Here is a 12,286-nt window from a genome sequence, read left to right as displayed (position 1 = left end):
TTTAAAAACGGGCAGACAGATGCTGAAGTTGCTGATAGTGTTTGGAAATCTTTATTTACAAAAAAGCAGAAGAAAGTACGTTACAGATTAAAGCTTTAATCGGTTAGTTTTTAGCTGAAGAGCGCACTCAAGCTGCTCACAATAACATCAGACAGTTAGACAAACATTTCTAATTTGATTTAAACCTCCTGACAGGAGAAGACGTTTCATCTTGTTAAACAGGCTGTAAACCTTTGTAAACGATAAAGTTGGTGTAATATTATCTGATCATTTTCATCACTCAGTTACTCTGATATTCAGCTGTACATGGGGCATGGTGGAGGCCAAAGTGCTCAAGTTGAGGCTTCAAGACGGAAACTAAAATACAAAGTCTGTAGAAGCAGGAAGAACCTTCTGATCACAGTGTGAATTAGCAACAGAAGCTGTTTCGGGACTGACTGGACAGATTTTTTGGCTCACATAAATGTAGTGTCCTCTGAACGCAGCCCCAAATAAATTTTGTTCCTTTCTTTAAAAATATCATTTTCATCTTTCTGTCACAGTTCAGTTAGGCTTAGAGATGCCTGAGAGCGAAGACTCGATGAGCCCCAATGAGCTTAATTACAGAAAAGATCAAATAACACCATCCTCATCGTTAAGTTACAGAAACTACACAAGCTGCTGCTGACACAAACCTTTACAAGCAGTGACTCATACGCATGATGTCGTTTTCATTTGATAGTAATAAGCCTCTGTAATAATAACAGTCCTCGGATGATAATCACTCTGTACAGTCGGAAAGAAAACACTTTGGCGTCTCCACTAAAAGGAATATTGCACTGAAACTGTAATGAAAAATAACCCCCCAACCCCTAAGCATTAATGGAATTTAATGTTTTACTACAGCTGGTGTAATAACCAGATCTTTAATCAAAGCATTCACAAACTGGTACCAGGGCCATACTAAGGGAAAAAGGAATTTTGAGAATAAAATTCATCTTCCTGTTGGCGCCTCTATAATATGGCCTGTGCTGACAAATTTGCAAAGTCTGGTGAAAAGTATCCGGAATTCAGCTATTCCAGTTAGACACATTTGAGCAAACTCAAATAGCTGCTAATCCACAGATGCAAGAACATCAGTGGTCACAATAGTGAGAGGCCACCACAGGAAACGGTGAGACACTTAAAGTGTTTGATCCTGAAGGCGTGGGGCTCAGGTGCTAACCTGGCAATAAATGCTTTAGCAGGTGTGGTTTGAAGCCTGCTCAACACACACACACACACACTTTTTTTTGTGGAAGCACAAAATAATTGTGTGAGCAGGTTTTCATCCTTTCAAAAATCTGGTTATTTTAAGTAGACTTACTATTTAGTTTGGTTTTAATCAATCTTTTCCATAAAGTGGCCCTAACACTAGTCCCTAACACAAAAATGGCATATTCAGACCAAATGCAAAGTGAAGTTTAAGTGCAGCGTGATTACAAACAAAGTGTGGAAAAGGTTGTGAAGAACTGAACGCAAATTCAACAGATTTGCTTTGAGCTGTGTCGATTTTCCTGCAGACTGTCCATTCTCTTCAAGCCAGAAATGGAGGAAAAGCCAGTTGCTAAATGATTAGGAGAGTAATCGTAGGACTTCATTTGAATGTTACATGACTCCAGGTATTGGTGAGGTTTATTAAGAAGCAGTCATCCCACTGGCTATTAATATATGTGATTGTGAAAAGGTCCAAAAACATTCCAGCGACTCTGCTTCAGGTTTTGTTTGAACACACCAAAGGAGAAAAGCATTTTTCTGCAGACTTGAACCTTCAGATGACAAATATAAAAACAAATGAGAATAAGAGCGCAACATTTCAACAGCTGATTGTCAAAGGCACTGAATGTTTTTTTCTTTTTTCTTTTTTTAAAAAAAAGGGAAAAATTCCACTTTTACACTAGAAAATCTTTTTTTTTTCCCTACATGGAGACTTTACGACACTGACAGGTTTCAAAAAGGTCTCCAGATGTTCTGTGGAGGTCATGAAAATTGATATGATGTTAAAATTCATTGTATGTGCAACAGCAGAGTTGAGGTGGACATGATCTGAGAGAGAGAAAAGCATATGTACATGCCAGTGTGTCGGCTCAAACTGACCCTACAGACCAGACCAGCATGTAAAAGTTCAAAAGGGTCTGAGCACCTAACATAGCCCTCTTCCAGGACTCCACAGGAGGAAGTCTTCAAATCAGCAAAACAAGAGCAAATCTGGTGATAACTGAATAGAATCAGCTGCTAAATTTAAAGAGTTGGTGCTCAGACACCAAATGATGAGACATTTGTTCAGTTTATACGTTTGTGCAGTCTTATTTCACACAACTGGAGTGTCTGCAATTTAAAGCAGAGATGGGTCCTAAAGATGCACAGTGTGCTGGATACAGCTCCTCATTTCTGGGAACTGCTGTCCATGTAGTAGACGTTCACCAGGTGGCGGTTCAAGTGGCGCCGATACTCCACCTCCAGGGGGAACGTGCGGTCGCAAAAGATGCACATGTGACTCTTTAGCTCAGTAGGAGTTGGGATCTCATCAGTGGGTGTTTCTGGGTCATTGGGCATCTTAGTCGACCCGGCGCCGTTGCCATTGAGGCCGGAGTCGTCGCTGCCCTCAGAGGCGCTGTCGCTGATGTCACTCCCTCCTTCGTGGCTGCTGTGGATGCCCTCGTCATCCTCAGGCTCTGTGGGTTTGCTTCGCTGCCCAGGGAGCACCAGAGAAGGTGGTGACTTGGGTTTTAGGAATGTTGGCGCAGGTTGTTCTTCAGCAGGAGAAGGCGTGTCCTCACCGGAGCTGCAGGTGGGTGAAATGTCCGTCTTCTCAGAGGGTTTGTTTGGAGTCTTTTCCGGCTCTGGTGGAGCATGTGTACTTGCGGTGGTTCTTGCTGCAGGGCTGTGTTCTGTTGGGTCGCTGTGAGCGGTTTCCTTTGAGTTGTCCAGATGAGGAGAAACTTTCGGAGCCTCTGAGCATGGACTGTTGATTGAAGTTGCTCGACCCTCTGCTGGCTCCACAGCAGGCTGAGGGGTGGGGGCTTTCTTGTTGGAGCTCCTCGTCTTCTTCTGCTTTGCTGGTATTGCCCCATTGGACTTGTGTGCTGTCAGACTGGACTCAGTTACCTTGCTGGTGTCTTGTGAGGCAGGTTTAGACTGAACATCCTCCACAGCTGAGGCTTTCACCCTCCTGGTCTTGGATGGAGTGCAGGGCTTGCTGGAAAGATCTAAAGCCTCCACAGCTCTCCTCTTTAATGCCTTTTCCTTGACTACCTTTTCCTTCTGACCTTTCTCTGGACACTTGTGTTTCTGTGGAGCTTGTTTGACGTGCTCTGCAGTCTTCTCAGACTTCTTTGTTCCAGACTTTCTGGCTTTGCTGGCATTTTTCCTGTCATTCTTCTGGTTTTCTTTCTCTTTCTCAGGCATCCCTTTTTGTTCCTCTTTGTCCAGCTTCTGCCTGGCTGATCTTGCCTCCTCTGGTCTTTGTTGGTCAGATTTCTCTCTCTCTGCTGGGTCTTTCTGGGTTATACGTGCTTCTGCTTGGTTCTGAACAGCTACTTTCCCTGTTGCAAGCTTCTTGGCTCGTCTCTTCACCTTGTTCTCTACACTTTCTGTCTCCATCTGGATTTCTTTAACAGATGCGTTCTCCACCGGACTCTCAGTGACCTTCTCAACCTTCTTCTGTCTTGTGATCTTTTTCTCTGGTTCCACTTTGTCCTTCGCTTTTGTCAGTTTCTCAGATGTGATGGTTGATTTCTTCTGAACCTTGTCAGGTGTTTCAGTCTGTACCGATTGGCCAGTGCTGGGCCGAGTGTTCTTTCTGATTGACAGATTGATAGGACTCGACTCCTCCTCCCCCTCGTCCATGTCCAGGTCTTCCTCAATGCTGGATGAATCATCAAGCTTATTTGCTCCAGAGTCTGACTTTCCCTCTGCACTCTCGGGACCTGGTTTCTTGACTCGCAGCTTGACTTTGGAAACATCCAGGGCAACATTGCAGCCAGAGTGCCTAGACTTGATGTGATACTGCAGGTTGCATTTCTTGGAGGCAGCATACTTGCAGAGGGGACAGAGAAACTGCCGAGGATTGAGGTGGAGTTCAACATGCTTCTTGTAGTTGCTGCGATCGGCGGTCTTGTACTCACAGTAGGGGCAGGAAAGAGGTTTGGGGCCATTGTGGACCTGTCGAGCATGTCGAGTCACCTCGTGTTGGTTGGCTGCCAGGTAGGTACAGCTCTCGCATTTGAAAGGACGCTCACCTGCACACAAGAAAGTGAGAAGGTGTTACACTCCTGCAGTGAAGGCAGTAGGATATAGAAAAGCTTCATGCAGCAGGTGAGTCTGATACTTGAGGATCTATATACGTCAGTAGACTGATTCCTTATGTTTGTCTGTAATTGCTATATGTCTGTATTCACAACCCTGAGTTCCCTTTTTTAACCATAATGAACAAAAAACACACCATGCATAAGTCTGACTGATCTCTAGTTCAAAGTAATCTCCTTGTGCACCTGTGGACAACTTCCCATTGTGGCTGCTGTTTTTTGAATGAGCTCCATGGTGAAATCGAGCAAACTAGCTTCCAAAGATCATCACTGCTGAAGTTGAACTGTCTCCAGCTGGAGCCCAGAGACCAAACATTTATCCAACGGTGTGAGGGAGGGCAATTACTGCTGACCAAACCAACAAAACTTTACCATCTTACCCTCCTCACAAAATTTGGTTACGTGGAGATTGGTCAAATTGCTGTTAATGTGCTTTTTGCTTTTTATAGGTGGAGTTTTTATTTAACCTTTTCTCAGCAAATCTATAAATTGTATCTTGTTTAGTAAAATCTGCAAAATTATTACTTTCAAATCATTCAGGTTTATTCGTGTATCCCGATGGAAGCCAAACAACTGAAACAGGATTGTTCATGCAGGAGTTTGAGGATCACAGAAGAGCAGATAAAACTGAAACCACTTAATCAGAGGCCGTTTTCTGACCCCGCTGATCTGTTTTCAGATTCATCTGCTCCTTGGTGTGAATGCCCCACAGAGCAACACAACACAACACAACACAGGAGGTGGTAGCATATAGTTCTGCTGTTACCATGTTAGTCCAACAGCGACAGCTTCAGTGAGAGCAACACAAACAGAAATGTTCAGAGTGAGTCAGAGGAACAAAAACAGAGCGAAAACATCAGTGATATTAATTCTACTTAGTCCTATCATATATCACTAATATCGCCATGGTACATCTACTAAAGTACAGCAGTGTGAGCACTACAACTACTGTAATACTAATACTTTAACAGTTTTACTGTCAAGTCTGGAATATTCAACTATGAGCTAGATAAGAAAGAAAGGTACATTTCACAATCTAGACCAAGGGTGTCAAACTTGGCCGTATTTTATAAATATGGGACAAATCCTGCTTTCAAGGGACAAGAAACTACTACTACTACTGCCCTGACAAACTGCCCGGGTCTTTACGCCATCTGCTTAATCCTGGAACAAGTACCAAACAAAGAGAGCAAACCACTCACTCTGGCTGGCAACTGATTTAACAGTTTACTATTCAACTCTCCAACTGATTTATTAGCCTCTACAGTTAGTTTTACCTGAGTGAGTCCTCATGTGTCGGGTCAGGTGGGTCTTCTGTGAGCTTGAGTAGTCGCAGTATGGACACTGGAATGGGCGAACACCTGAAATAGACAGAAAATAACACTGAGGTCCAACGACCACCTACATACAGACACTTTTAGTGCCTAAAAGACTTCAAACAGGCAAAAGACAGAAACGCTGAGGGTCGTCGTACCAGTGTGAGTCCGAATGTGTTGGATATAGTTGCTCTTGCGGTCAGAGAAGTAGGAGCACTGGCTGCAGGTGTGCAGTTTGCTGGGGAAGTGATTCCTTAGATGTTTTCTCCAGTGGTACTGACTGACGGTGGTGTATGGACACAGAGTACACTTAAACACCCTGCAGAGACACAGCGGCAGCACACAGTCGTTACTCAGGTCGGTAAAACTACTGGTCATTAATTTTCCTGCAAAATGCTGGTATATCGAGGCAAAGTGTGTGTGTCAGTGCACAAGTGCAGGTCTTACCTGTGGTCTTCACCCTCCTTGTTGTGGTGTTTCAGGTGGGCGATGTAGTGGTCGTATCGGTTGGTGTTGTAGCCGCAGCGCTCACACCTGATCAGCCCTTTGATGTCATCTGCATTGGCTGCCACCTCCCCGCCGCTCTCGGCCTCCCCACCTGCCGGGGCCTCGGGTGCTTCCGCCTCCTTTGCCTTGGTCTTGCTCCTCCCCTCCACCCGGTTCACCACCATCATCTTGCTGATACTGTGGGTGCTTAGATGATCCACAAACTCCTGCTCATTTTCCGCCTGGAAGTGACATGGTTTGCAGTGGAACGGTTTCTTCTTCTTCGTGCTCTCCGTCACAGCAGGTGGGGTCTCTTTGCGTTTGGCACCCTGGGGAGGTGGTGTTTTGGTGGTGGTGGCAGAGGAGGAGCGGGGCTGAGGCGGGCAGGACAGATCTTCAGCTTTGTCTTCCTCATCCTCGTTCTCATTCTCCTCTGTCCTGTTTCCAACAACCACAGCACGGATACCTGGGCCCAGAGTCTCGGGATACTTCTCAATACCGGCATCTCGCTGATTCTGGTTCTCGTAGCCATACCTGATCGCACACACAGGTGAGTTAGTGGCCAGATGAAACAGGTATCTGCAATATTACTATCAGGTTCTATAGAACAGGTCTTTCTTTTATTATCAGTAATATCTCAATCAGAAAATCTAGAGCATGCTTTAAAATATTTTGCCTGCTGTGGGCATCCTTTGCACAAACAAGGGAATTCCTCACAATACGCACTCACAGTTAAGCTGAAATCAAACCAAACTACCCACACCAAGTGCTGCTGGAAAGGGAAAATGACTACAAAAGCAACAACTCATTCTTCATGACAGCAAAAAAGGCAGATAACTCGCTTCTGAACTGGAAGCACATGGGAGCTTCACGGGCTGTCCTTAACTGGAATATGTAACGCCTTTTGCAACTTCACAGGGAAACATAAAACATTTATAGATCTTAGCTTCCTTCATTTTAAATCCAGACTTTTTAATGACCTGCAGGAACCCTGTGTGTGTAATCATGTTGGACCAAACGCAATCTCAACAGAAAAAAAGTGTGATTATGATTTCTGCCATTCAGAGGAGCTGTCGCTGAAGGTTTTTTCTCTTAATGGCAAATATAGAAACGGCTGGATGTTTCCAGGAATAGCAAACAACCCATGGAGCATCACAACTGGCCAATAAAATTAAATTACTATGTTAAAAAAAAGTTTCAAGATTTGGTTAAAGTTTCCCTTGGTTAATATGGGGGTCAAGCCGAGGTCGGACTCGTTCTCACTTCCTCACCTGATCACACTCTCGTCCTCGCTGTCCGAGTAGCTGCCTCCCACGGTCTTCAGCTCCATCATCTCCTTCTCACTATCACAGCCACCGCCGCTCTCCGCCGCTGTCACCGCTGCCACGTTTGCCAGCATCACCAACTGAGGGGCGGGCAGCGTGTTCCTGGGCATGTCGCTGAGATTCTGCCCATCCTCCATCAGAGGAACACCCACGGGGAACATATCGAGCGAGAACACAGGCTGAACTGCCATGTGGAGTTCAGCGCTTCACCTAGACACACGGAAAGCTGCAGGGACGACGACACGGGAGGAATATTTTTAATAACTGCGATCTCAGAATCATAACCACATATGTGTTTCTGGTTATTTTTTCCTTTAACTTATGTGTAACACTGAACATGAAGCGTTCTAAATCCTCTCTGCCTAAGACGGACCACAGATAACAGTTTTTCTCATGTAGGATTTGAGTGCAATCTACTTAATAATGTCCATAACTACAGATAAATGCAAATCTGCAAATCCACACAAGCTCATGGCCCTCATTTCTGAATATTTGAGTGGAACCGTTCCTACCCTGTGCAAAAAAAATAATCTACAAAACATGTGGACCGGCTTGTTTTCGTATGTTACTAAATCAGACTCATTCTGAACCAACAGGCTTGTGCAATCTGCATACTGCCACTACTTCTCTATCACTCCTCTAGTTTACCTCCAGTTGAAGCGGAAGTGGTGACGATGTTTTAAGAGAGAAACCTGCATCGCTAAGGCAAGAAAATGGGGGGTAAGCAAGGTTCCACTTTATCACTTCCACTTTGGCTTTAGAACTAAAGAAACCTCTTGGATGAGACGTGAAACGTTTTCAAGAAATTTAAATGAGTCCAGTTGCCTTCTTCTAAAGCTTCCTAGGCTAACATGACCTGGATGACTGAGACATTATGGTTTGTTTGGGGGATTTTTGCAAACTGTAGATGATGACCAAAGGGCAATAATAACGACAATGGTTTTATTATTGTTATTAGCAGCAGTTTTCTATTTAAAGACTTGTGATTTTTCCTAAGAAAAGGGCCACTATTTGTTCTCATGCTGTTACATCTAAGTTTGAGGGTAGAGTACAAACACAGTCAGGTATAAAATTACTGATAAATCACTGGCATATGCACAGAGTACTCCTACGTAGAATAAAATGTGTCATAGAAACAATGCTTGTCTTAACTTTTAAAAAATGTATTCTTTTCCTAGTATTACTAAAACCTTTTAAAAATATTTGTAATACTTGGACTGTATGATACATTTTACTGATACAATGTGTGTGTTTTTAACTTATCGTAAAAAAAAAATGGGACTTCATTTTATTTTATTTTGTTTAAAATATTTTTCATAATAAAAAAAAGCGATTCGTTGGTCATGTTAGTCGCTTAGCTCGGTCACTTGCGGCTTAGGTCTTTTTAATTTACCGGTTTTAAATATTAGCTCTTACTAATCAATGAGCCTCCCGGGAGATGAATTTTCCTATTATAGAAAAAGAGGAAGTCATTACAGGGTAATTTTCCTTCCTCTCAGAATAAACATCCTGCAGTAAAGACGCTGAAATAACAACTGAAAACTTTCACTGCATCGCTTTGTCGGCCATTTTGAAAGCAGCACCACGGCTCAGTCGACAGCGCCACACAGAAGTCCCTCTGGAAAAACACCAAGTTTAGAGGACCACCCCGCGGGGAAGGAGGCCGCCTGGCAGCTACTTAAACCCCACATCTCACCAACTAAAGGTCAAAGTTATTCAGCAGAAAATAAGCCGAATTTATGGTGGGAAAACAGAAGTGGCAAAAACCTAAAACTCAGCCACATAAAAACACAAATACCTCCATAAATCTGTCGACATTGAATTAGCAGTGGTGGAAGTAAACTTGTTCAGCTGATTTGGATTAAGATAAATAAGGTCAGAGTGGACAAAAGAAGGAGGTTTTAAGTGAAGGATTAAAAAGTGAAAGTCCAATAATCTGCCCAGATTTAAGATGTCTGGGGACTAACAACATCAGGAACTATTTTCTGTAGAAAAAAAAAATCTCACTCACGATTTTTTTTCCTGAGACGTTTGATTAAATCACTTTAAACTTGAACCCATGAGATTATATTTTACTCGTGTAAAAATGGTAGCTGTAAAGCTGCCGTTGTAATTTACAGCCACCATTTCAGATCCTTACGGAGTTTCACCAAACTTCGTTTGCGGAAGCGCACAAGTCGAATCAAACAGCGACATTTTACTGCGGGACTTCGGAGTCGGTCTAAAGTGTTACAGGAGCTTTTCCAGCTGTTTTCCAGCGGTGAATCTGCAACTGGCAGCCGGGAAAATGTGGGGAAAGTGTGGGTCGATGTGTTAGAGTGTTAGCCATGGTCCTGATCAGCCCCGGACAGCGCCTTCTTCACCACCTCACCGCCTCCATTTTCCCAAACTGACTTCAACTTTGCAGCCGCTCCGCTCCGACAAAAACCCCGCACAGATGCGCTTTCAGCCCGACACTTCCCGCCCTGCAGCCCGGACACTCACCGGCTCCTCACGTCCGAACTCTACGAAACTTTTCCTGGACTTCTGCTTCTGTTTGTAGTTTTTCTTTCTCCCTTCGACGAACAGCGCACGGAGAAAAGTGAACACAACTTTCCGCACATTCCTCCACAGCGACGCACGACCGTGACGTCAGCACGTCGTTCACACAGCGCGAGGAGGTGTGGAAATCAGCTCCCAATCTTTTATTTTAAAGTAACCGTATTATTTATGTATTTATTTATTTATTAAATAGCATAATTTATTAATTGTATTCACTTTATTATGATTATTGTACCTGATACATCCAGTTGATTTATTTTTTTTAATATATAAAATGTCACAGTTACCTAGAAGATGACTTTTCCCTCATACGGAACAATAAAGACAGTTTTTTGTTTTGCTTTTTAATTCAAAACAAAAAGTTATACTCTGTTGTTTCAGTGTCGTGCCAAAAAGTAGCCTTGTATTGTTATGGAACTCTTGTGCTTGCTACACCAAATAGCCAGTTCCTGTTAAAAAAAAAAAAAAAAGGAAGAAAGAAAGAAAATGGGAGACTATAGAAATGTCTGTCTCCTAAACAGCTAATGCAGTGCTCTTGTTAAACTCTTTGAATTAAAGCTGAAAGTCTGTGCCTCAATCACATCTTGTTTTTTGTTTGTTTGTAATTTTATTTTAAACCCACTGTGGTGTGGACAGAGACAAAATATATTGCTTCCCCAAATTCTTTGGACATAACTGTACATAGTCCTCACCCTCACCTGACCATGAAATTTATACAAATTGTAAAACCTCCATACACACCTATCGTTCAACTAGATTATCCCATTATTGATGAAAGTATATGAATCAGTATAATAAAGGGTTAAAAATGCTCACACCACTGATTTCTCAGAATCATTTTTGTTTCAGTGAATCAGGTTTGATTCCTTATTGAATGATTTTAAACACAAAATTAACATCTGAGTATATCAAAACAGTGCTAACAGACTGGTAAAAGCATAGGAAAAGGCCGATAGTGAATTTTATAGGAGGTTGGATGGCATGAGAAAAGAACTTGTATGAACTGGCTAGGCAGAGATATCAAACTGGAAAGGATGTGCAACAGGTTAGGGTGGTTAAGGGCAGAGATGGAAGTGTACTAACACTCAAAATTAGTACTTTGAGAAGAGATGAATGAAGAAAATGAGAGAGAGAGTGGAGGATGGATGGTGGAAAGAGTGAATCAGGAAGAGCTGATGATTCGTAGGGAGGAAATGAGGGCAGCTATGATGAGGACAAAGAGTGGAAAGGCAGATGGTCCAGATGACATACCTGCGAAGGAGATGTCTAGGAGAGAGGGCAGTGGACCTTTTGATCAGATTGTTTAACACAATGAGAGTAGGGAACAGCTGGAAAAGAGCCCGGACAGGCGAAGGCGTGCTCTGGAGAGGATGACTGAGAAATGGAATAGAAGTGTGTTGGTACCTATTTTCAAGAACAAGGTCCCTGGGGTTTAACAAGAGCAGTGAGCAGTATTCAGCAATACAGAAAACATCAGGGTAACGAGACACAGCTAATTCAAGAAGATGATACCTGGGCAGCATTACTGGAAACAAGTGACAGGAGATACAAAACAAAATACAAACCTTATTTATTTAGATTTTTCTAAAACAATCTTGGAGCAGTTACCACTTAAAAAAGAAATGAGAATGAGGAGAGAAAGTGGGGGTTTGGTACCTCTGGGCCTCCATCTGGAGCCTGCCTAACATTAAAAGTTTCATCCACAGTGAGAAACAACCAGCAGCTTACTTACAGGTATTATCACTTCTCCTTCAGTTTGCACAGACGACAGAGCAAAGACTGCCGGCCGAGGAAGACTGCAGGTGCTGCTAAACGCTTCTGGAAAAACATAACGAAACTGTCAGGGACCAAGCAGTAAAGCATAAAGGACACAGGTGTTTAATTCAAAAAGGGGGTTTTATTGACCCAAAAAATATGAAAATATATTTAACAAAGCCAAAACTTAAATAGGCAGACCAATAAAAGAGGTCAACTCAATAGACTAAACTGAAGATAATAATTAACAAAACCTCAAACAAACACAAGATAAACTGACCTGCTGAAATGACACATGGGGGAACTTAAATACCGGTTTAGCTAAATCAAATGACACACGGGGGAAAACAAAATGGCTGCCATATAAGCAACTAATACAAAACAATTAAACAAACATGAAACACCCCCCAGACAATGAAGCATGTGGTGCAATCCAATTAGGCTGTCAGTGGTACTTCAGGTCTACCAGCCCTTTGCCACACCTTTTGCCAGACAGACGGAGAAGCCAACTCCCAGGTAACTCAAACAAAGAAAGATG

General features: G+C 42.9%; 1 protein-coding gene across 1 annotated transcript; it reads right to left on the bottom strand.

Annotated features, from left to right (window-relative positions):
• Positions 1 to 23: 23 nt before the first annotated feature.
• Positions 24 to 10,065, bottom strand: rest (RE1-silencing transcription factor). The gene is made up of 6 exons (XM_006798918.2): positions 9,937 to 10,065; positions 7,399 to 7,678; positions 6,089 to 6,661; positions 5,800 to 5,960; positions 5,603 to 5,686; positions 24 to 4,259 (listed from the first exon to the last, which is right to left on the bottom strand). The coding sequence occupies exons 2-6, from the start codon at positions 7,641 to 7,643 to the stop codon at positions 2,404 to 2,406; spliced, it is 2,919 nt and encodes a 972-aa protein (XP_006798981.2). The 5' UTR covers positions 7,644 to 7,678; positions 9,937 to 10,065; the 3' UTR covers positions 24 to 2,403.
• Between the last annotated feature and the right edge of the window lie 2,221 nt (positions 10,066 to 12,286).

Source organism: Neolamprologus brichardi, chromosome 2 (genome assembly GCF_056152115.1).
Source record: "Neolamprologus brichardi isolate AB-2024 chromosome 2, ASM5615211v1, whole genome shotgun sequence".
In the NCBI taxonomy this organism is placed as follows: domain Eukaryota; kingdom Metazoa; phylum Chordata; class Actinopteri; order Cichliformes; family Cichlidae; genus Neolamprologus; species Neolamprologus brichardi.
Note: the sequence above shows the minus strand (reverse complement) of the source record. Positions and strands in the feature narration are given on the sequence as shown.

Coding starts and splice junctions, on each gene's coding strand:
- rest (XM_006798918.2), bottom strand. CDS start 7,643: ATGGCAGTTCAGCCTGTGTTCTCGCTCGATATGTTCCCCGTGGGTGTT. Junction 5,961..6,088: donor AAGGAGGGTGAAGACCACAG/GTAAGACCTGCA, acceptor GTGTCTCTGCAG/GGTGTTTAAGTGTACTCTGT. Junction 4,260..5,602: donor ACACATGAGGACTCACTCAG/GTAAAACTAACT, acceptor TCTTGTGTGCAG/GTGAGCGTCCTTTCAAATGC.